Source organism: Meles meles, chromosome 6 (assembly GCF_922984935.1).
Source record: "Meles meles chromosome 6, mMelMel3.1 paternal haplotype, whole genome shotgun sequence".
Taxonomy (NCBI): Eukaryota; Metazoa; Chordata; class Mammalia; order Carnivora; family Mustelidae; genus Meles; species Meles meles.
Window position 1 is genome coordinate 6,105,577 of NC_060071.1, and position 24,375 is coordinate 6,129,951.

The 24,375-nt window shown below is 51.0% G+C and overlaps 2 protein-coding genes across 6 annotated transcripts in view; both read left to right on the forward strand.

Annotated features, from left to right (window-relative positions):
• The first annotated feature begins 8,281 nt into the window (after window positions 1-8,281).
• Window positions 8,282-18,069, forward strand: ARPIN (actin related protein 2/3 complex inhibitor). 3 transcript variants are annotated; one of them, XM_046008193.1, is made up of 6 exons: window positions 8,282-8,501; window positions 9,812-9,887; window positions 12,463-12,595; window positions 15,477-15,683; window positions 16,062-16,225; window positions 17,334-18,069. In XM_046008193.1, the coding sequence occupies exons 1-6, from the start codon at window positions 8,410-8,412 to the stop codon at window positions 17,340-17,342; spliced, it is 681 nt and encodes a 226-aa protein (XP_045864149.1). In that variant the 5' UTR covers window positions 8,282-8,409; the 3' UTR covers window positions 17,343-18,069. The 3 variants fall into 3 exon arrangements, with proteins under 3 accessions (XP_045864149.1, XP_045864146.1, XP_045864148.1); XM_046008190.1 differs by lacking the exon at window positions 8,282-8,501 and adding an exon at window positions 8,845-9,065; XM_046008192.1 differs by lacking the exons at window positions 8,282-8,501; window positions 9,812-9,887 and adding an exon at window positions 12,256-12,344.
• A 5,016-nt stretch (window positions 18,070-23,085) lies between these two features.
• Window positions 23,086-24,375, forward strand: part of AP3S2 (adaptor related protein complex 3 subunit sigma 2) — a 52,895-nt gene continuing 51,605 nt past the window's right edge. The window contains exon 1 of one of the 3 annotated variants that reach the window (XM_046008187.1): window positions 23,086-23,316. In XM_046008187.1, coding sequence (XP_045864143.1) covers window positions 23,248-23,316 — 69 coding nt within the window. In that variant the 5' untranslated portion in view covers window positions 23,086-23,247. The other 2 variants (XM_046008188.1, XM_046008189.1) reach the window with 2 other exon arrangements.

Genomic DNA, 24,375 nt, shown 5'->3' on the forward strand with positions numbered 1-24,375 from the left:
ACAGACATGTCTATTTTAAAATGAAATTTCCCCACTAAAAATGTCCAAGGCTGTGGTATATTTAAACCTAAGGAGGGAGTTGCAGAAGACAAAAAAATGAAAGGAGATATTTCATAGAAAATAGTCTAAGTGATTGGATCAGAAATAGTTCTGTTTTGGTGTCCAGGCAGTATGCGAACATCCAAGGGAACGAGAAACATCCTCTCCTTCCTGCATGAAGCAAGGTGTGGCTGCAACGAACACAGGGCTACACCAGCTTCTCAAGAAGTGCGCTACCCCCATGGAGTCCAGAAGGGGCAGACATAACTGGAAAAGGCAGGAGTGGTTGGTATGTCAAGGTGGGGGAGGGAAGAAGGGTACCAAATGGTGGCTTGACATCAGAGGCAATGATAAAGTGCCTTCCAGATTCTTTACACACAGCAGCGGCATCAGCAAGAGACATAGAATCAGGCACACTGACCAGGAAAGGGTGTCTGGGATGGACGCTATGTGATCGTTGAGGATGGGATTCCTAGAAATAATTAAGAGACGGCCATAGGGACAATGTGGGATGTGAGGATAGAAATCAATAAAATATGAGTTTGTGATGTTATTACGACCCATTTCAAGCCCCACACTCATATGCTTAGGAAGTATGGATTACCATAATATTCAGAAAATAAACACATTTAACTGTAAGAACATAAATAAATAAAACAAAATGACATCCCCCCCCCCCACTCACTATTTCCCCTCTCATTCCGACTTTGTTCCCCGCCACCCTCGTCCTCTAGCACACACTTTTATGCATTTAACTATGTGTCCTCGGCTGGGTGTGTGTCACGGAGTGACACGCAGTGTTATGGTCTGAATTGTATCTCCACCAAAGTTCCTATATAGAAGTCCTAACCCCCAGAACCTCAGAATGAAGTCTTCAACAAGATAATGAAGTTAAAATGAGGTCTTTAGAATTGCCCCTAATCCAATATGACTGGTGTGCTTTCAACAAGAGGATATTTGTATGGACATTGGGGAGGGTTTATGCTATGGTGAGTGCTGTGAAGTGTGTAAGCCTGACGACCCATAGACCTGTACCCCTGGGGCAAATAATACATTATATGTTAATAAAAATAATTTAAAAAGAAGAGGAAATTTGGACACAGACATGTATAAGCACAGAGAAAAGACGACATGAGATGCACGGGGAAGATGTGGCCATCTACAAGCTAAGGAGAGAGGGTTGGGACCAACCTGCAGACACCTTGATCTCCGACGTCTAGCCTCTGGAATTGTGAGGGGATACATGGCTGCTGTCTGAGCTACCAGTGTTATTGGACTTTGTTACGGCAGCCTAGTAAACTAAGACACCCAGTGTTGCTGTATGCATGTGTTTGTTTTCTAATTTACATATATCATCGTAGAAATCTGTTTCTTTTTCTTCCCCTTAGTGCAATTTCTAAAAACGTTTTCTTTTTGCTTATCACATTTTCCACAGTGCATGTGTACATTGATTTTTTTTATTGTGGTAAAATATATTTAACATAAAATTTACCATCTTTGCCATTTTTAAATGTACGCTTCTGGGTTGTTCCATGAAGTCACATTCCTGTGATGTTTCCCTCTCCAGAAGTTTTTTATTCTCCCAAACTGAAGCTCTACACCCATTAAACAACAATTCCCCATTCTTCCCTTCCCCCAGCCTGTGGCAATCACCATTCTATTTTCTGTTTCTGTGACTTTGAGACCCCTAGGTATCTCCTATCAGTGGAATCACACCATGTTGTCCTTTTGTGTCTGGTTTATTTCACTTAGCATAAGGTCTTCAAGGTTCATTCATGTTGTGATATGTGTCAGCATTTCCTTCCTTGTTTTAGAGAGAGAGAGAGAGGGCACTACAGAGAGAGGGCAGGAAGGGGAGAGAGACTCTCAAGAAGGCTCAAAGCCTAGTGCAGAGCCCGACACGGACCTCGATCTCACAACCCTGAGATCATGGCCTGAGCTGAAATCAAGAATTGGACGCTTAACCAACTGAGCCACCCAGGTGCCCTGCATTTCCTTCCTTTTTTAAGGCTGAATAATATTCTGTTGTATGTATACGCCACATTTTTTTTTAGTCCATTCTTCCACTGATGGGCATTTCATTTGTTTTCACGTTTTAGCTGTTGCGAATAATGCTGCTGTGAATGTGGGTAGAGAAGTAAATGTTTGCGTCCCTGCTCTCGGTTCTCTTGGGCGTTCACCCAGAGGTAGAATTGCCAGACCATATGGTAATTCTATGTTTAATTTTTTTGAGGACCCTCCATACTGCTTTCCACAGTGGCTGTACCATTTTACATTCCCACCAACAGTGCACAAATGTTCCGATTTCTCTACATTCTCGCCGACATTTGTTATTTTTGTTTTGGTGTTTATATGATAGTAAGTGTAACGGGTGCGAATTTGGATTTCATTGTGATCTTTTTTGATTCTTATTTCATCCTGTAATGTTTTATTTTTGAATTCTAATCCTGCTTTATTTGACTTGTCGATATTATCGTCATTCTGTTACCTTGTGGACTGTAATTTTCAGCACTATAAAACCCTATTTTAAAAAACCGGAGTTTATGCAGTTTGTGTTAAGTTCAGCCTTGTCTGCTCTTCACGAGTATGCTCTGACATTTTGGTTTGCATATTTCTCCTCTTTGCCAAGCCCTTTTATATTTATCTTTGGGGATCACTTTGTTTTAGAAAATTCTTGTATATGATTGTATTCGATTGGGTCCTTCAAAAAGCACAGCCTGAGACCAAATCTCCCTTGCTACTCCTTTTTTAGGGAATGCCATCCCAGGAAAGCCAGAGGAAGGGAACATCCCTGAGGGACAGGGAAGTAAGACGGGCAAGTCTAAGTGTGCCCTAAGCAGTGGGTCACCACTCGGACATAAGAGGGAGTGCGCGTCTGATCTCATGGGATCATCTTCCAAGAGGCCATCTGCCTTTTCAGCTGTTTCTCATCACAGTCTGTACAGGGAGAGAAAGGAGGCAGAATTTACCTGGCAGCTTCCATCCCCCAACATTCTCAAATGTTCTCTGCGCAGGTGTTAACTCCCCTGCACTTCAGGGTCGTGCAAGGTCGGTGCCCAGAGGGCCCAGGTGTCTCCTGCTTTGGCATCAATGTGCATGCCTCAGGGCGGGAGCAGGAGACGGCACAGGGGAGGGCTGAAGGCACCCTGGGCACCGCTGGGCCGTGCCCGCACGACGTGAGCCGATGCACGGAGGTTCCATCTCAGCGACAGCTGGACTGGAGCTTTGTCACCCTGACAGTCTGCGACAGAGCCTGACTTTGAGCAGTTTGCCCCAGAGCCACAGGAGACAGGAGTCTCCTTAAAGGCTACAGCTCCCCAGGGCACTCACAGATCCTGACATCGGCTGTTGGCTACCCCGAGCCTCTCATCTTCTTTCCGGCAGGGTTTCCACTGTTGCTCATACAAAGCTGGCCCATTCCCTCTTTCTCACAATTCTCTTTGCCCCCAGACCCATCCCATGCCACAGACATTCCGTCTCCCAGCTGAATGTCACCTCCCACCCACGCCTCGCCCCGTTGAACCACAGATGAAACCCCAGGAAATCTGACGCCTCTTTGTGCCGACGTGACCGCCACCCACTTTCCATAACAAGCGTCCTTGTTGCCAACAGACGGATAGGCAATTCAGTGTCACAGTCCTACGCCCAGAATCTTCTCTTAAAGGCCACCCTTGGGTCCGATGGTCTTTGGAGGCAAGTGTTGAGGTGTGGCCTCGAGGTGCGGAGGATTGTTGCTGTGTGGAGTGTGTTGGTACCCGAGCAGGGCGGGTCATCACCAAGAGGCCAGGACAGGACGGGTCAGAGGCCCTGGAGGCGTATGAGGACCAGAGGCTCTGATGTGGCGTGAAGACATGGCTGATACAAAGGCACACCATAGATTTTCTTTCCCAACAAGGCTTGTCCTATTTGCATTTATTGATGTAATGTGATGGATAGGTTTAGTTCTCCTTCTGGCATCTTATTTTCGATTACGCTTTCTCTCTTCGCTGCTTCTTTTGTTTTGCATCTTTTGCTCTGCGGCGTGTATGTGTTTTCTTCAGGTGATTTCACCGCATCACTCTCTTTCTTCCGGAACCAGCAGACTTTGTCAAGACAAGACGTGTCAGATATGCTAAGATGTGTTGTGATGCATAAAGCCTGAGACCACACACGTGGGCGCTTCTCGCCGGTTTTACTGTTGGCTATTTCTGCTGTACAGAAATCCTGGTGAATTCAATTTTGGCCCATGCACACCAAATAGGACAAAAGGGTGGTGGGTTTATAATGACATGGGCGGCTTTAGCGAGAACATTCCTGAGAAAACTTCCATCTTGACTAGGGTTAATAAGAAACCATGGTTTCTTATGGTTTTCCCTGTCTGGTGAGTGGGAGGAGCTTCTGTACACCAGCTTCTCGTTCTTCATGTTCTACAGTTTGTTCCTTCTCCTCTCCCCGCGTGGGCTCAGTGCGAGGGGCTGCGGCACACATTTCTGCTGCGATGGGACCCCTTGTTCTGCCCCTTCGAGCCCTCTCCTGGGTGAGTTGGCCCAGGGGCTGGTAGGGCCCTCCTGGACCAGGACAGCTTGCAAAAACTGAATGATAGCGGGAAAGACTACAGACCCCGTAAATCTATACCACAAAACCCAAACTAACCATATCTCATGTCAACTGTTCTCTCATTCCCGTCCTTTCCAATATCATCAGATGTGAGGCGAAGGAAAATTCAGGCCAAAAAAAAAAAAAAAAAGATATTGGTCTTGGGACGGCTCAGTTGGTGAAGCACCTGCTTTTAGCAAAGGTCGTGATCCTGGGGTCCTGGGATCGAGTCCCGCTTCTCTCTCCATCCACCCCCGCCCCCGCTTGTGCGCGCACACACACACCCTCTCTCTCTTAAATAAATAAATAAAATCTTAAAGAAAAAAGATATTGGTCTTAACTGACTGTACCCAAAACTGCCCTGTGAAGAATCTGTAAAAGCGTATGCCCCTATGAACCATTATTTGGGGTCCTCAACCCTGTCCTTTAAAGGGGCTGTTGAATTGAGGGGCCCAAAGCTTAAGCTGTCTCCATGTCGTACCTCATGGTTTATAATTTAATGTAGAAACATCAATCACCTACAAATAGGTGTGAGGAAGTCCAACATAGTTCTGGTCTTTTCCCCGTGATGATTGGTATTCTTTAGGAAATACCAAAACCTTTTAAAAAATGTCTTCTTGTTTTTTTAGCTTCCTGTCTTGCTGGTGCCTGGTCTACCAGTTGCACTGATGGGGTGAAGTCATGGAGCCCAGAAAGCAAGAGATTCCTCTTCCCAAGAAAGGATTTACAGCAGCTCTGTTCCATCGAACTTTCTGCAATGAAGGAAGTGTCCTGTGTCTGTTCTGTCCAAGGTGGTAGCCATTAGCCACATCTTGCTAGCTATGAAGCCCTTGAAATGTACCCGGTGAGACTGAATAATTGAATTCTACTTAGGTTTAATGAATTAAAACTGAAATTAAAATAGCCACACGTAGCTGGTAGCTGCCACGTAAGGCAGTGGAGATTTGAAGCCACCAGAGTTGGAAGTTGATAGAAAGGGGAGGAGATGGGGGGACACACCAGCCACGTGGCTGCAACCAGCCTGGGGTTTTTTGTTTGTTTGTTTATTTGTTTAAAGATTTTATTTATTTATTTGACAGACAGAGATCACAAGTAGGCAGAGAGGCAGGCAGAGAGAGAGGGGGAAGCAGGCTCCCCGCTGAGCAGAGAGCCCGATGCGGGGCTTCATTCCAGGTCCCTGAGACCATGACCTGAGCTGAAGGCAGAGGCTTTAACCCACTGAGCCACCCAGGCGCCCCTTTTGTTTATTTTTCAAACCATTTTCTTGAGGCATAATTGACATACAAATTGCTGTACATATCCAATGCATACAACTTGATGAGTTTGGCGATAAGTACACACCTAAAAAACTACTCACCAGGTTCTATGCCACAAACATACCTATTACCTCCAAAAGTTTATTTATTACTATTACTATTTTATGTGTCTTATAAGAACACTTAACATAAGATTTACCACCTTAGGGATGCCTGGGGGCTCAGTTGGTTAAGCAGCTGCCTTTGGCTCAGGTCTTGATCCCAGGGTCCTGGGATGGAGCCCTGTATCGGGCTCCTTTCGCTCAGTGAAGAGGCTGCTTCTCCCTCTCCTTCTGCCTCCTCCTTACTTGTGTGCTCTCTCTCTCAAATAAATAAATAAAATCTTTTTAAAAATTAAAAAAAAATTTACCCTCGTAGTAAATTTTTAAATATATAGATCGGTCTTAACTATAGGCACGACACTGTGCAGTAGAATCTCTAGGTCTTTATTCATCTTGTATACCTGAAACTTCGCACCCCTTTGAGTTCTGCCTCCCCCATTTCCCGCTCCCCCCAGCCCCTGACAACCCCCGTTCTATTCTCCGCTTCAGTGAGTTTGACTATTTTAGATCCCCCATGCAAATGAGATCGTGCATTGTTGTTGTCCAGTTGTCTGATAGCTTTCACTTCCAGGTCCATCCTTGTTGTTGCAAATGGCAGGACTTCCTTCTTTTTAAAAAGGCGGAATAATAGTCCATTGTATGTGCATGCCACATGTCCCCCCATCTATCCATTGGTGAACATTTAGATGGCTTCCCCGTCTTGGCGATTGTGAACAACGCCGTAAAGAACACAGGAGGGCAGGCATCCATTTGAGATCCTGGTTTCAGTTCCTTTGGATGTACACCCAGATGTGTGATTGCTGGATAATATGGTAGTTCTATTTTTAATTTCTTGAAAAAATTCTATTGTTTTCCACAGTGGCTATACCAGTTTACATTCCCACCAACAGTGTATCAATTGCTAATACTTCTCTTTTGTCTTTTTGATACCAGCCCTCCTAACAGGTGTGAGATGATACCTCATTGTGGTTTTGGTTTGCATTTCCCTGAGGATTAGTGATGCGGAGCAGATTTTCATGTACCTGTTCACCATGTGTATGTCTTCTTTGGAGAAATATTGATACAGTTCCTTTGCCCATCTTTTAATTGGGTTATTTGGGGTTTTGCTATTAAGTTGTAGGAGTTCCTTATATCAGCCAGGGGAGTTTTGAGTGGAGAAAGCCCAGAGATAGTTCTGCTCAGAGCCCACTAGGACTCTTGCCCTTCTCTCTCAGACTTTCTGGAACAGCCAAGTAGGCCAGACTGAGCAGGAAGGAGGGGAGCTAACTAATCCGTTTGACTCAGTGCATAGGATCCATGAAAATGTTTTAGTTTCTTTAAAAAATTAGAAGAAAAAAGGAATTTTTAGGCTGAAGAAAATGTTTTAATATATAGTATTAATATATTCATCTTTATGTCAACCCACACATAAAATATATTTAATTTTTTTTTTTTTTTTAAATCAGGGAAGGAGCCCTTGAAAACAAAAGGGCGTAGGACCCACCAAAGTCTTAATGTGCGTTGGGGGGAAAGGGTGCTTCCTCCCCCATTTGAACTCATTTTGGACTCCCACGTATCTCCCAGGCCACCTCCCCTTTTGAATGCTCCCCCAGAGGTCACAGATGAATTCCATGAATGGGTCTAAGAGAACCCAGGCTCTCCAGCAATCCCAGGGTCAGAAGAGACTCCTGCCCCCAGGCATGGAAAATGACCCTCTCCGCTCTTACATACTTGGGCAGAGGGCAGTAGGGCGCTGGGGAGGGATTCAAGAGCTGTGCGGGAAGGCAGAGAGGGGAAATGCTTTGTGCTAGAGTGAGTTTACCAACCCGAACCCGTACCACCCCTGGGATAATGACCCCGTAGAGAAAGAAGAATGGGCTCAGAGAGGTCGAGACACTCGCTCATGCTCACGCAGCTGGGGTTCAAACCTCAGTATGACACCCAAGCACAGGTCCCTGGAACCCCTTCCCCAGCCACTGTGGGACCTTGGGCAGAGCATGAAGCGCCCGTTCTGTGCTGACCATCCCGCCATCCCTGAAGACTGTGCCCTTTACTCCATTCCTGCTCCTTCCAGAGCTGATCCTGTAGGATCTCTGGGCCTCAGTTTCCCCTTTGTTGGGACGTGCGTTGGGACGGGGTCTCCCTATGGGAACAAGAAAGGCAGGGAAAGAGGAGGACTTGGCTCCCGCCCTCACCCCCCCCCCCCCCGCCCACAAAGAGGCCCCAACTGCGGGTCTTCCCGGAAGCCCACCTCCCCGCGCGCGCCGTCCCGCGGCAGGAATGGGGCTCGGCCCCTTTAAGTCCCGCCAGGGCCGGCCGGGCCCAGGCCGCGCCCTTCCCGGATCCGCGCCTGGGAATCGCTGCCCTGCGCGCGCCCCCCGCGCTCCCCCGCGCCCCGTCCGAGACCCCGCGCGCCGCCCGGGAGCGCCAGGCCTGCGGGCGCAGCGGCCGTGCGCGTCATGAGCCGCATCTACCACGACTGCGCCCTCCGGAACAAGGCGGTGCGGAGCGCGCGGCTGCAGGGGGCCTGGGACCCCGCCGCCCACCAGGGGTAGGCCCCTCTGCCCCCGCCTCCCTGACCCCCGGGGCCGGTCCTCCGTCCCTGGGGTGGAACCCGGGCTCCGGGATTGGGGAGGGGACTGCGGTCCGGGTGCGGGGGGGTAGGAAAGGCAGATATGGCCATAGCTACCTCGCGACTCGCACCCCGGCGCTCCCCTCCGCCCTGCAGCCGGAGCGCACCCCCTAAAACACAGATCGGCTTAAAACTCCCCGCTGCCCCCCCCCCCCGCCCCCATACCCTTCTCGACGCTCAAAAGCACCGACCTTTGTCTCAACCCCTCCCTGGCTGCGGCTGTGAACTCTGGCCACTTGCCTCCGTGCCCTGCCTGCAGGCCTTTGCACAGGCCGCCCCACTTCCCGCCCCTGAAGGGAGGACGTCGTGCAGGGACCCCAAGAGCGCGGGGCAGTTGGCTCGGCGCGGCCGTGGGAGGGCCGTGCCTGCCTGGTGGCGCGTGTGGGCTCCGGATGGGGAGGGGGTGGCTGTCGTCACCCGCCCTGGAGGTTATGAGAACAAATGGACCCTTCCATTTGCAGTTAGAAACGCAAGGATTTGGAGGTGAGGGGATGGGTAGGGTAAGTAAAGTAGAGCGAGTTTCCATTTTCATCCCCGTCCTTGCGTGTCCCCATCCCTCTCCCATTTCTGTGGCTCCAAAAAGGGAAGCCTCCGGTTCTTCTTTTATGAAAACTAGAAGAGGGAAGCGTCAATCTAGTTCCTCTTGGGCTAGTCATAGAACTTCTAAGCTTGGGCTTTCCCACCTCTAGGTGGATATGAGCGAGGAGAAGAATAGAAAGTGCTTTAAGACAGGTGTGTGTGTGGGGGGGGGGGGACAGGTAAAAAAGAAAGATACTTTATAGCAGCTTAGACCCCTCCCTCAAATTTGGCTTAATAAAAAAGTAAAATCCTTTATATTTAGTAAGCACTTAATAGTCTATAAACACTTTCACTTAGGCGATCGTATGCTGTGGTCATCACAGAAGCAGTCAGGTGGCTGTTACTCTCCGGTTTTCTAGCTAAGACTGAGGTTGTGCATTACAGTAAACCCTTGCGGGAGGGGCCGCAGCTTGGTCTTGCAGCCTGAGGCTGTCCCCCCCTACCTTCTGCGCTGCGTTCCAGCCTTTGGGGCCCTCTGAGGAATGGAGGACCTGTTCAGTACCAGGTCTGCTTGGGGGCCAGGCGACTAGGAGACACTTGTGGGCCCTGCTACGGTCCCAGTGCAGGCTCTGACCTGGGCCATTGAACTTGGGGTTCTTCCCTGATGACTGACAGAAGCAGCGGATCCCTTCTTTCTCTCTCATCCCCAGGGGAAATGGCGTCCTGCTGGAGGGAGAACTGGTCGATGTGTCTCGCCACAGCATCTTGGACGCCCATGACAGGAAGGTGAGGATGCTTTCCGGAGGACACCCGCAGGGACTGGCTTCCCGGTCCCCAGCCACCAAGCCATCTCCCTGTGCTCAGCTCTGCCAGTGCGCAGACTTGGGGTGCAGCTCATTCCTGGAGGGGCTCGTGGGGCAGGTGGGGGGGTGAGTGGGGAGATAGCAGCCCAAAGGGGCCACTAGTTGGAAAGGGTCCAACTGGGACTGTGCTAGGCAGAGGACAGAGGGCAGGACCTGGGTTCTTGCTGATAAGACAGAGCAGCCCTAACCCCATTGGCGCGTTTGGGGCTGGGATTGGGAGGGTGGGAGCAGAAGGGATGAGGTGACTGGTTCAGGGCTGAGGCTGTGGGTGCTGTGTGGCCGGAAGGTGCTGTGAAGAGGGCCTGTCACCTTCTGTTTAGAGCGCTGGGAGCCTTACTGGCTGGGCAGGATGAGTGGCTCTTTATTCTGGGAGGGCCGAGGGCGCAGACTCCTGGCTTCTGGTCTGGTGGTTCCCACTGCCCGGGGGCCTAATGGACAAGAGGAGAGCAGGTTAGCAGCCTGTGTGGGTGTGAGGGCCGGCAGTGACCTTTCCCTTTCTGAGTCCCAGGTCTGTTCCTGGGAGGTTGCATGTCCTTGGAACTTTCTGGAATTGCACTATTTTAAATGAACTGGTGGAATTTGCTGTTAGAAGGACCCCTGAAGTTCTCTCTTTGCAAAGTGGTGAATCTCTTGGCCTGGACTTGCTCTTCTTTGAGCACCACTGTGTGTGGCTGGGCACTTTGGAAGTCTGGGCTTCTAGGACCTCCTTGTGCATACAGGCCAGGGGGATACTGGGGGGGGGCGGAGGTGGGTTGCTGGGTGAGCAGCCTTTGTCCAGCCAACAGTTTGCGTTGTTGACCCTGCGGGGGGCTTCAGGTCCCATGTCCTTGGACCTTCTTCCCTTGCCCTCTCATGTCCCTGGGGTCATGCCCTCTGTCACCACGCCATCTCAGGTGTGCTCACACATACCTCGGCTGCTTGCCGGTGTCGCTTTCCCGAGCACTAGTTCTGAATTCCCGCCCCCTTTTCATATAGCCCCGCGCTCGTGTGCTGACCACCTTCATTCCTTGATCCCTAAAGCCGAGCTCATCGCGGTGCCCCCGAGGCAGGCCAGAGGCCTGGTGCTGCTCAGTGCCTGTTGCTGTCCTGTGGCCCTGGGGAGAGCCTCCGCTCCCCCACCCCTCCTTAGTGTGCAAGTCAGGAGGGTTAGACAACCAATCCAGAGCCCCCAGCCAGCCTGCCTTGCTAAACAGTGCTAGTTCACTCCAGCCTGTTGTGGGGCTCTCTTAGCCCTGCCCAAGCTCGCCAGCTCAGTTCCCCCGCCCTATGATAAGGCAGTACACCTCCCAGCTGCTGGCCACAGGCCTGCAAACCTCCACTGTCTCTTCCTCCCCTCTCCCCCAGGCGAACCGTGCCTGGGCCTGTTGGCCTCCTCCCTTGACCATCCCTTCCCCCGCCCTTCCCTTCCTCTTTCCACTGGCCTCAGATGAGCCTCAGGAACTTAGCCTGTCCCCCTCAAACCTTGCACTCGCCCCTCCTGCCTTCTGGCTGCCCCCAGCGCTCATCCTTGCCCTGCCGCCAGCTTGTTTCCCAAAAGACGTCTCTTAGGATCTCGCTGCCGCTCAAAAACCTTTGAGGAATCATTCCTTCTTGTCTACCAGATCAAGTCCAAACTCTGAATCCCAACGCGAGGCCCGACTTGAACTGACGCTGCTTGCATTCTCAGCCTGGGTACCCGTGAGGCCCCTGCATGCCCTGGGTCACTCAGACACGCACATGGGACCTTGACTTTGATTTCGTACCTGTCCCAGGCTTTGAATAGTCTCCCTTCACCCTCCCCCCCCCCCCAGTCCTAGGATCTCCACCCTTCGAGACCTCACCTTTCCTGTTTCTCCTGGGAGGTGGATTCTCTTCTCTAGCCTCTGGGGGGGGTGTGTCATCTGCCTGTTTGGCTTAGAGTAGCCGGCCAGCAGCTCGGAGAGCACCGTCCGTGTTCCCCGCCTCCTCTCTCGTCTCCTTGAACCTTTGCAGCTTTCCTGAAAGTAGACAGTGCGCTGTCCCCATGCCACAGGGGAAACTGAGGCTGGGAGGGATTTGCCCCAGGTCCCTCATGTGTTCGAAGAGGCACTATGGCTGCTCTTACTCAAAACTCCCTTACAGTGCCTTCTCCAAGACGCTGGGGTTTTTCACTCCCGTGTTGCAGTATTTGGGGTCCTTGGTGCTTGGGTTATGGTTTTTTTTTGTCTGTGTTTTCTGTCTCTGGCTGACAGAGACACTGTTTTCTGTCCTGACCTTGGGGTCAGGCCCGGGGCCTGCCATCTCACGACTGTCTCCGTGGTTCATTTTGTGTGGCAGGTGCTGTGCTAAGCACACGATTAGATGGATGAATGACTCTGGGGGTTTGGCATCTGCCCAAGCGGAAGTATCTTTCAGCGCTGAGGTGGGATTCAGGATGGAGGGAGAGGCTGGGGGCGGTTTGCCGTGGAGCCCTGTGGGGAGTGTGTGTGTTGGAGGGTGGGGGGAGGGAAGCAGTCCCCGCACTCTCTCTCCGGCCCCAGGAGCGCTACTACGTGCTGTACGTCAGGCCCAGTCGTATCCATCGCCGGAAGTTCGACCCCAAGGGAAATGAGGTTGAGCCCAACTTCAGCGCCACCAGGAAGGTCAACACGGGCTTCCTCATGTCGTCCTACAGTACGTATCCTCCATCGTTCCTCCCTCAGGGCCTCCTGAACCTGTGGCCTTTCTGTGTCTCTAGGGGGTCCCTTGGCTCCTAGTGAATGTCTTCTCAGTGTGGCTGGCCTTGAAGCCCATGTCTGGCCTGAGGGCCCCCTGGTTGGACTCCTTCCTGCCCCCCATTCACTCAGAGGATCCCTAGGGCCCCACCTCAATCCTCAGGGCCTGGCTGGCCTCCCACCTCCTGCCGACTCCTGGAGTCTGGCAAAGTCATCCATGTACCGTGTACTCTGGGCTCTCGCTGTCTTCATGCCCAGGCTCCATTTTCCTGCCCAAATTCCCATGGGATTCTTGGGCCCTTTGTGACTTCATACCTCTTTCCAGTTTTGGCTCTATACAAGGATGTCTTTGCTGTCTGCCCCTGTGGAAGAAGGTTTCAAGGTTGAATGAGAATCCATCCATCCGTCCCTCTGTCGGTTTACTCATTCGTGCTCTCAGGTGTCCGTTCATTCTCTGAATATTTAACAAGCGTCTGCGCTGGGCCAGGCCCTTAGCCGCATGTGGAGCTGCCTGTTCGTCCCTGGACGAGCACGACTCGGACCTGCACTTGAGATGTCCTCAGTCTGGTAGCGGAGATGGACAGGCCCGGGACTGGAGCCCAGGCAGGCACGGTCAGGGCTGCCCTGGAGGAGGGGACAGCAGGACCAAATGCTGAAGGAGAAGCAGGAGTCAGCAGGATGCCAGGGCAGGGAAGGGCGTTTCAGGAGGGGGCTGCGTACCAAGGCATTCTGGGAGCTGGCGGCCCCTGATGCAGGGGGAGGAGAAGCATCCAGGGAGGCAGGGGCCAGGTTGAGAAGGGCCCTAGAAGGGACACTCACCGAAGGGTGCAGAGGAGCTCTGTCATGAGTAGTTTTAAATAGGAGAGTGACATGATTAGAATGCTTTTTAACAACCCCCGAGGGGAGACCAGCAGGCCTGTTAGGAGGCTGCGGTGGCCGGATTAAGGGCCTGTGGGTGGGGATGGAGAGACTGGACAGATTGGAGACAGAAGAGGGACCGTGGCCTCAGTGTTTGGAGACAAGGAGAGTGAAGGAGGAGTCAGGGACCACCCCCGGGGTTTGGGCTTGGCTGCAGGTGTGGGGAGAAGCGTTCTGTCCGGGACCTGTGGTCGTAGTTTCAGGTAGAGGGGCCTGCAAGTGCACTGGGACTTTGGGGCCACAGTTCTAGAACCTAGGAAGCAGGCTGGGCTGGAGGCACATGGTCAGAAGTTGTTATGCATTGCCGGTCCTGAAGCTAGGAAAGTGGATGGAGTTGCCCAGGAGGCCGTCTTGGGGAAGAGCAACCCCGGAGAACAGGGAAGGAACCTATAAAGGGCAGGAGAGGGATGCCTGCAGAGGCCGGAGTTGGGGGGAGCCTGTGTGTCTCTGAGGCCCAGTGAAGGTGGGGGTGAGGTAGCGATGAGGTCAGGTGCTGTCTCAGCCCCAGGAAAGTGGGGGCCACCGAGCCTCCAGTAGGCTCGTAGTGAAGAGCTCCCAGTGACCCCGGTCGGGGTGGGGGTAGGGGCTTCTGAAGTAGTGGGTGTCAAAGCCAGAATTCAGGAGGGCGTTGAGGAAAGATCTGGTAGGGAGAAGGAGAGCCCGGTCCCCGAAGATGGGGAGTGGATGGGATCTGGAGCCCAGATCTGGGGGAGCTGGCTAGAGGCCGGAGGGGTACCTGTGGTCCTTTGAGATGGAAACAGTAGGGAGGAGGAGAGGTTTCATGTGCTTGTCATAGATTGACAGGCAGGTGGTATTAGGGGGTTCTTGGGAAGTGGAGGTGAGGTGGTTTGGTTCCTCAGGGACGTTGAGCAGAGCAAGGGCTGAGGAGGAGGGAGCAGTTTGAAAGCCCTTGGTGGGAGTGAGGTATGTGGGGAACCCCAGAAAGCATTCCTGACTGAGCTTGGAGGTTTTACACCCTGAATGGAAGGCAGTGTGGGCTCCATGGGCCAGCTGGCTGCTCTCTCCAGCTGAGCCCTGCCCCCATCTGTTGGCATCTGTTGGGGTGGAGAGGGCCACCTGCGGGACAGTTTTGGGTTGCTGAGCTGGGGGGTGTCTGGGCACACCTTCGTGAGGTCTCAGGACCTTGCGAGTCCTCGCTTCTCAGTCTGGGACACCGACGCCCACCCCGCACACCCTGGTCCCCAACCCGGGATCTGCAGATTTGGGACATTAGGGGCTGGCAGGTGACCCTGTTGGAATCCTCCCTGAGCCTCGAGCTTTGCTGGGACAGGGGTGAGCAGGCCACGGGGGAGGACGGGCATCGCCACCGTTGGCTACTCATTCCAGCAACTCCAGCCCTACCAGGAGCCCCTGAGAGCCAGGAGAGAACCCTGGCTCGTCACTTCGGCCTCCGTGGGGAGGCACGTGTGGAGGGTTCAGATCCTGCCTCTTCCCCTGACTAGCTGTGTGACCTCGGGCAACTCACCTGACCTCTCTAAGCCTTCATTTTCTCCTGTGTCAAAAAGGCATAATTAAGACATTTACTTGCATTGAGGGTTTCCCGTGTGCCAAGCAGCGTGCTGACTGCTTTCCGTGTGTTACTTCACGTACCCCTCACATCGGCCCTAGCAGGTGGGTACCGTTTTTATCCCCACCTGTCAGGCCCAGGGAGGTTAAGTCACCTGTCTGAGCTCACATGGCTTGCAAACAGATCTGCACCAGGCAGCCTGGCTCTGGGGCCCACGCCCGTACCTCCTCTGCCAGGAAGCCCTCGGTGAGTCCCGGCACCATGGGGACGAGGAGCCCTCGCTTCAGGTGGTTCCGAGAGTGTAGAGCCCTCCGGCCTCACCTGGCTCCCGAAAGGCCCTCCTGCGTGCTTGCCACTCCAGCAGTAACAACCTTCTCGTGCTGTGTGCCTGCAGAGGTGGAGGCGATGGGGGACACCGACAGGCTCACGCCCGAGGCCCTGAAGCTGCTGGTGCAAAAGCCAGAGCTGCTTGCGTTGACGGAGAGCCTTACCCCCGACCAGACAGTGGCGTTCTGGATGCCCGAGTCGGAGATGGAGGCCTTGGAACTGGAGCTGGGGGCCGGGGTACGGCTGAAAACTCGAGGCGACGGCCCTTTCCTCGGTGAGCATGTCCCCGTGGCCTATAGAGGCTCCTGGCTTCCTGTCTGAGGCTCCCCTACCCCTCCTGCTCAGCTCATGCGAGCAGGCCAGGTCTGCTTAGTCCTGAGTTCTGTTCCTAAGTCTCTGGACAAGTGCTCTAGGGCCAACAGCCTAGATGCTCTGGATCCTGGGGGGGGGGGGCACCCCATCCCGTGGTTCCTGTGGGTGATGTCTCCTGTCCAGCGCCTCAGAGATCACACTCAGGGCCTCCCCAAAGGGACCCAGGTCTGAGAGAACAGTGGTTTAACCCGGGCCTAGGGGGCCCCAGCAGATCAGGCCAGCCCCCAATATGTTTCCAAAATAGGGAGATGGGGCCATTCAACTTCTTCCCCTCTTCCAGAATCCTTAATCAAACTTGAGGCTGGGACAGTGACCAAGTGTAATTTCGCTGGTGCTGGAAAGACAGGGGCATCCTGGACAGACAACATTATGGCGCAGAAGTCTTCGGCAGGAGCCACGGAGGAGACCCGAGAGCAGGGGGACGGGGCCGAGGACGAGGAGTGGGTAGGTCACGAGCGATGACCGTGGGCCCGGCATTGGTACAGTTTATCTCTCGGCAGGAATTTTGTCTGTAGGGGCTGAGGTTGGGTGTAGGACAAGGACACGGCAGCGTACATTGTATGCCCCCAGCTTTGGTGGAACTCCACGGGATTCCCGAGAATGAGTCAGCCTCAGGAACGTTTTTTTCAAGGAGTGAAGGGTGACCACTTGAGACCTTTCTTTTTTGGTGGGTCTGAGCTGTGCCAATCTACAAGAAAGTCCCAAAGATTAATAAAAGCAAGGGATGGGAAAAAATGGACCATGGAGGGGAACCAGTGAAGCCTGATGCCATTGGATCTCCGAACATTTTCACTTCCAGTGAGTACATTAGCCATGTTGTGGCAGCTGAGCTGGGTGAGCTTTTTTCCCCTCCTTCGTTCTGGGCTCCCTGCCCAAAGTGGCTGGAAGATGGCTGGCTTGGTCCTCACTAGGTTGTTTTGTGTGTGTGTGTGTCTGTGTGTGTGTGCGCGCGCGCGCGCACGCATGCCAAAGATCAGCTCACTAGTTGATCTTTAGTCCATCCACAGTCGATGTGTTTTTCTGAACCTTATTTCACCTGAAGATTTGAATTGATGTCAAAAGGCCCCAAATTGAACATATAAAACAAAGTCCCAGAAAGATGGGCTATTTATCTAGGTGATGCTGATAATGACATTCGCCGGAGAAAGCAGGGAAGGAAGAATGGAGGGTCTGGATCCCTCTTTGTCGTAATAAAGTGAGTCTCAGAATGAAACATGATTGGGGCTGTGAGGCCAAGAAAGGTGGCTGAGGGTTCCACTGGTACCCCTCAGTGGGACCCTTGTTGGTCTGATGACTTGTAGAAGACTTTTTTTTTTAATATTTTATTTATTTGACAGAGAGAAATCACAACTAGGCAGAGAGGCAGGCAGAGAGGGAGGAGGAAGCAGGCTCCCCGCGGAACAGAGAGCCCGATGTGGGGCTTGATCCCAGGACCCCGGGATCATGACCTGAGCCGAAGGCAGAGGCTTTAACCCACTGAGCCACCCAGGCGCCCTTGTAGAAGACTTTTATGAAATGCGCTTTTGTTCACGTCTCTTCCCTTAACCCCTAGGATGACTGAGGCGAGTGGCGTGAAGCACTTCTGGGGCCACCAGTGCTGCTGAGACTGTGATCCGTCAACATCTACTCTGGAGTTCAAGGGAGCGGTCCACCAAGCCTTCCCTGGTTCTTCCTCCAGCTGCCCCAGAATACTCTTGGAGTAAGCAGTGCTAAAGTCAAATCCATGACTGTGACATGACCAATGGCGCCCCATGCTGTGGCTCCTGGAGGAGCCCTCCCTGGATGTGAGTGTAGATCTCCTAGACCTTTCCATGGGGGTCCTTGCCCTGAATGGCAGCCTTGTTTCTGGAGGCAGGCAGTGGAATTGAACTTGGTCTTGGTATACACTTGGGGAACGTCCCTCATCTGCATGCTTTCCCCTGTCCTTGTATATCCTGCCTTCCTCCCACACCTGCCCCCCCCCCTCCCCCAGGGCTCTGAGCTGTAGCCTTTGCTCTCCTGTTCAAACCTCCTTGTTCCCTCTGTGCCCTTTTCCTCCCCCAGAGCCGCCAGTTCTTTATTCCTCCTCTGGTTCTCTGCAACATGGCGGGGGTTCCTGTCTCCTGACCTCCCTGGCTGCTGTCTGATGGGGATGCTGTTCTCAGGGAGGCCTAGAGTCTTCCCAAGTGTGACTGGCTGGTCCCCACCTAGCAGGCTCACTCTGCCAGGCCACATTTTGATAACACCTTTGTCGCTATTGTTTTGTACTCTGAGAACTTTTTATGAGTGAGTAAACCTTCAGAAAAGGATTCCTGTGCATTGACTGGGTCATGTCAGGTGTCAACAGTCTTCCAGCTGAGCAATGATCCTATAAGAGGAAGCTGTGTCTTTTTGATCGTGAGCATCGCCTTGCTGGGTAGTGTTCCCGCACTCAGATCCGAGACGGGATGTGGAGTTGAAATCCGCGTGTCCTAAGAATGGGGCAGAGAATTGGTGACATTCGGATCCTGCTGGCCTCAGGGACAAGAGAGGGTGGTGGTGAACTAACAACTATTGAGTCCCTAATATGTCAAACACAGCACTAGATGCTTTCCATGATGGTAACTTGGCCACTGACCTGCTTCCTGGTGCGAGCGCCCATATCCCCCGGTTTTCAAAAGTTTATGTTATGACACTTGGCTTTTATGAAAGACCTACCTTAGTACCTGTTTTTTCTAACCAAAAGAAATCTGCAGAGGGTTTTCATTTTTGTGATAATAAAGCTAAAAGAAAAAGAAAACGGCATTCAGCATTTTTTTTTGCAGGGAGCCATTTCAGAGACTGTGTGCACCCCAAGTAGCGAGAGGGACCCCACCCGTCTCCTTCCCCAGGAACTGCACCCAAGCATCAAGCCCCCAGAGCTTTGAACTGTGTCTGGGAACATCTGTGCTTTACTGCAATGGATTTTGTGCATGTATTAGCAAGATGTGCCCTAAGGTTTCAGAAAAGCCCAAGAGAATGCTCATTTCCTTGTGGAAATTAATGGTCAGTGCTTCCTCACTGCCTCTCATACGGTTCGTAGGAATGCTGTACTTTTTCCATAGTGGGGGAAACCTGTACTTGCTAAGCACTTGCAACATCTTACTTAACTGTCCCAACAATCCCGGGAGGTATGTGTGATTTTTCCCTTTTTTTTAATTTCATATGATTCTGAGGCTTAGAGACTCCATCTGTAGTAGATAGAGGAGAGAGGAATTTCAACCAGGCAGTCCGATTTCAAACTCTATAATCTTCACTGGGTTATTCTGCTTTCACGTGTATACTACAGGGGAGGAAAGGGGGTTTGGAGAGGTTAAGGCAATTTCCCTAGAGTCACAGCTAATAACTGGCACAGCCAGGATTTAAATCCGGGGTTGTGACAAGCCAAGCTTATGTTCTCCACCTGCCCCCCGCCTCACCATCCTTTGCTTCCTTGACCTACAGAAGAACCTTGGACATGGGGGCCAGAGGAGTCCTGGCCCTGTGAAGTGGGGTTATATCCCTAGACGTTAGGGAACTTGCCTAAACCCTTGACTGCTGATCTGTCCAGGCTGAAATCAGTTCCATTGGTATTAGCAGTTGAGCAGGTAATATTATGCTTCCTGGACTTATCGTGGTTCCAATTTTCATTTACCTTCTTGCATATTTGAGCCTGGGCTTGACCATATGGCTATGAGGCTTGGGATTCATGCTTCAGTGAGGCCACCTGAAGTCACGGCTTACTGGTCTGCTCACGGATCTCTTGTGTTCTTTTTGCTCTTTTCTTAGTTTAGATCCCTGTGACCTCTCACCTCGACAATTATAGAAGCTGCCTCCCTGGTGTCCTGTGTCTGAATGGGGCTGGCTGGGTGTTGAGTGTGCTGGGACCTCAGTCATGGGGGTGGGCAGGGAAGCAGTTAAGCAGCAGGAGGACTGGAGATACTGACTGTTAGTAGAGACACCCAGGGAGGGCATCCTGCTGCCCATAGCACTGGGGCCAAAGGGTATGGCAAGGTCATATAGGCAGGCCACCATTCCATAAAAGGAGGTCCAATGTGTCAGTGGGGGAAGCCCTGGACAAAAAATGGGCAGGAGAGAGGTGAAGGAAGGAAGGAAGGAGAGAAGGAGAGAAGGAGGGGAAGGACAGTGGGATGGAGGAAGGCAAAGGCCTTTGTGGCTGGAGCTCAGAGAACGGGTGGAGATGTTCGAGACGATGCAGGACATCAGGCATGGTATTTTTAGCATGTTAAGTATTTTAGGACTTTATCCTTAACTTCTTGGAAGCCACTGATTCTGGGGAGAGTGGTACAATTTGATTGGTTTCTATCAAAGATCATTTGACTGCAGAGACACCGAAGACAATGAGCCCAACTGGGAGACTGCCTTAATTGTCACAGTGAGAGGCTAGAGTGTGTAGCGAGGGGAGTGGAGATGGAAAGAAGTCCAGGTAGACGGAGGAGAAAAGGGACTTTCCAGCAAGACATGAGCACCGGAAAAGCCATGGAGGTGAGCGTGGGGCCTGCTCCTGGAATATTGTGTCCCTGGTTGTTATACCATACCGACGCATAAAATGCGATAATCCTTTTTCAATTAATGTTATATAATCGCTTCCCATGTTGCTACAGAGTCTTCATAACCATTGTTTTTTGAGATTGACCCCCATTTAGCAGCTGTGTCATTGTCCAATTTTGGGGTAATTAATTGACTCCTACTTGGAGTAATATAATTAACATGTCAATAAGGGTTCTAGATTATATAGTTCCCTAAATCTCACCCATACACCCTCCCTGTCCTGCCCCCCCACCATATTTTTGTATCTTGGTGTTATTTCTTTAGGGTCAGACTCCCAGGAGTCAGATTACTGGGAATCTAGGAGTCTTCTGCAAAAGTTTTTTTAGATTGTCAAACCGCTTTCCAAAAGGTTTGTTCTGAGTTATAATTTCACCAGCACTGTAGGAGAGACCATTTCCATGCTACCTTTGCCAGAATGGGGTGTAATAACATTTGAAAAAGGGTATTTGATAAGGTAAAACAATACTTTAAAATTAATACGTTGTGATTAGCGTTTCTCCCCCATTAATAGTGAGCTTAAAGATTTTTTCCTTGTTCATTATCTAGATATATTTCCTCTTTGCTTACTCAGTTTCTTTGCCTGTTGATATACTGAAGGTGGAGGTCTTTTCGGTTATTTATATTTTAACTATAACAACTTACCATATTTTATCAACTTCTGTTTTAAAAAAATTGATTTTTTTACAAACATAAAATCTTTATATAGATACATCTGTTGACTTTTTGTGATTTTTTTTATTGCTTCTAGGTTTATATTCTCCTTTCAGATGTTAGATACTCTGTTTCAATTCTTTCATTTTGGTTATTACCTGGTTTCACAGTTAAGTCCTTAATCCACTCTGCCTTTAATTTGTGAAAGGGTAGGAAGTGAGATAACTGAATAGCTTATTTTCAAATTATTAACCAGTTATCCCAATATAGATATTGGCTTCCTTCCCACTCTCAAGTTACAATGTCTCCTACATCACATATTAAAGTTATTTTATACTTAAATTATTCTATTTCAATAAGTCTCCCTATAGTGACAATTTGAACTATCATAGTAGGTTTTAATAGTTGGTAGAGCTAAGTCTCCCTTATTACTCTTCTGTTTTAGTATTTTGTTATTTCTCCTCAACATTTGAAACATTTTGTCAAGTTTCAGTGCATATTTATTGATTTCATTTTTTTTTTTTCTAAGTATGCTCCACACCTGGGGTGTAGTCCAACGTAGGGCTTGAACTCACAGCCCTGAGATCAAGACCTGAGTTGACATCAAGGGTCAGATGCTTAACTCTTGGATATTTTTTTAACTTAAAAAAAAAAAATCTGGCGACAAGAGTAATACATATTTATTTTAGAAAATTCGAAAAATAAAAAACATCAAATTTCATTGCTTTGTTAAATCGCTTCTGTACCACTCAGTTATATGCCGTGCATTGCTCCAAGTGCTTACAAACAGTAACTGATTTTGTATTTATAACCGTCTAAGTGGAATAATTTTTTTCAAGTAGAAAAGAGCCTAGTTTTATAGTAAAGGAAACTGATACTATGCCTGTTTTACAGATGAAGGCACTTGCCCAAAGTACGCAGGTGGTCCCCGGAGCCAGGGTTATAACCAGGGCAGTGCTGAACACGTCGTGATGCCGACATTCCACTAGACAGGATTATTATTTGTATTTTGGTGTATCTACTTACAGTCTTTTACACAGTGGGATATCCATGTACATACCTTATGTGATCTTTCACTTACAGATAGGCCAAGAACACTTATCTATACCATAAACGTTTCACAGTATTATTTTCAATGACCTTTTAGTATTTCTCATGGGCATGCCAAAAAAGGCATTTAACAAATAACTCGTTTGGGAATAATTTGTTTTCCATTTTCCCCTGCAGTTAACACTGCTGAGATGTACATTCTTTTTTTTTTTTTTTTTTTTTTCCTCCTTAAGATTTTATTTATTTATTTGTCAGAGGGAGAGAGCACAAGCGGGGAAGCGGCAGGCAGACAGAGGGAGAGAGAAGCAGGCTGAGCGGGGAGCCTGATCGGGACTGGATCCCCACCTGAGCTGAAGGCAGATGGTTAAGGGACTGAACCACCTAGGGTCCCTGAGATGCACATTCCCGGGGCTTTTCACACGTCCACAATCTTTTTATTATAAATTTTAACAGTGGAAACGCTGGGCCTAATATTCTATGTATTTTAAAGGCTTCTGATGCCCACTGCCAGTCCTCTGGACAGGGGATTCCAACGTGTAGCTCTAGCTGCAATAAGGGACGTGGCTCCCCCTCGCCCCCACTAAGTCATTCGAAGAAGAAACACAATCTACCATTTGGGATCGCCCCTTGGATTTGCACTGAGAGTCCTTAATCCCCCACTCACTACAGACCACGGAAAAACGAAGATGAACTAAACGTTCCCCTAAGCGGACAGTGGCTAGATGAGCCGGCACCTGCACAGTGCGAACCGTCCTGCAAGTGTGACGGGGAAAGCAGGACTTGCACGTTTTCGCGCGGGCGGCGGGAAGAGGAAAGCTCCCGCCGCCCGGTCGCCTGGGAGCGCGGCTGCTTCTGGCAGCTTCTGCGTCGGGAATCTGCTTTTGATGTGTTCCGCAGGGGGAATCCGCGACAAACGTTCCGTCCGGGCGAGCGGCGGAGGTCCCGGTTCGCGCCCTGGCCAGGCCCGGACTGGCAAGCCGACCCCAGCCGAAGTGACGCCCCGGCCGGGCCCCGGGTCCGCACCCGCCCGACCCCGGCGAGCCCTCCGACGACCCCGCAGTGCGGGGAAGCCGGACCCTTTGCGCTCGGGCCCTTGGGCGCGGGGGCGCGTTTCCGCGGGCCTCCCTCCGCGGCGCACCCAGCGGAAGTGGCCGTGTTGTGACGGAAGGAGATGCTTTGTGGGAGCTGCCGGCGCTGAGGAAACGTGGCCGGCGAAGATGATTCAAGCGATTCTGGTTTTCAACAACCACGGGAAGCCGCGGCTGGTCCGCTTCTACCAGCGTTTCGTGAGTGCGGCCCAGCTTCGTCACGTCCCTTCGGAGCGCCCGCGCTCCGCCTTCCCTCCCTTCGGCTACTCCGGCCGGTCGACCACCTCGGGCTCCTCCCACCCGGAGTGACCCTCACCCTCTTCACCCTCCTTGCGGGACCCGGGCGGCTGTCGGGCTGTCTGTCCCACCCCGCGCTCCCTCACCGGCTCCTGCACCCCTGCATCTCTCTGCCGTTTGGTGAAACTACCCCTTGGGTCTCAGGGCTCGCTGAATGACGGCGGGGGTGTGCCCCACTGAACACGCGACCGATTGAAGTCCCTTTAATCTAGTCGGTCGTTGAGCGCGGTCGTAGGAGTAGGACGACACAGGCCAGCTTCTGAACGTTCTTGCTGCGGCCAGGAGATCTGCAGAAGCGCTTCCTTGGGCTTATTTTGCTTCAGTGCTGGCTGGGACTGCCCAGGGACTGGATGCCCCTTCCTCCTGTAGAGTTGAACAAAGTCAGCTTAAGAGTAGGAAGTGCTGAGAAAGTATAAATGCTGCCGCGCGAGGGCTCAGTAAATGATAAGGTGAATTTGAGTTTTCCCCGAAACTCCTCTGGGAAAGCACAAACGTCCTGGTTTGTCTCCTGCCCTCAGGGTTGTATTTCTTCGTGGCAAGGTTTCCAAATATTACAGACATAATTGGTGAAACGAAGAGGGTAAAGAGTTAGAAAACTCCTGTTCAGGCCTCAGCTCACTTTTTTTTACCCCGTGTGTATGGACCCTGTGTTTCTCCCCCCCCCCCCTTTTTTTTGGTCAAATAGATATGAACAAAATAATTTTACCTTTTTCGTAGAATTTTTTGAGCTAGATTACGTTTTATTAAATCATTCTTTTGACGTTCAATACCACGATTCCGTTTGTGTATGCATTTGCATGTGTGAATTTTTCTGTTTAGTTTTTAGGTGGTATTGAGAAATAAATCACATACATATAGTTCACCTATTTAATTATACAGTTCAGTGGATTTCGGTACGTTCACAGAGTTGTGGAACCATCCCCATGGTCAATTTTAGGACATTTCCATTTCTCCAGAAAG

Bases quoted from the DNA above. Each gene is read 5' to 3' on its own strand.
- ARPIN (XM_046008193.1), top strand. From the start codon at position 8,410: ATGAGCCGCATCTACCACGACTGCGCCCTCCGGAACAAGGCGGTGCGG. The intron at 9,888-12,462 runs GTGAGGATGCTT...CTCCGGCCCCAG, and splicing joins TGGACGCCCATGACAGGAAG to GAGCGCTACTACGTGCTGTA. The intron at 12,596-15,476 runs GTACGTATCCTC...GTGTGCCTGCAG, and splicing joins CTTCCTCATGTCGTCCTACA to AGGTGGAGGCGATGGGGGAC.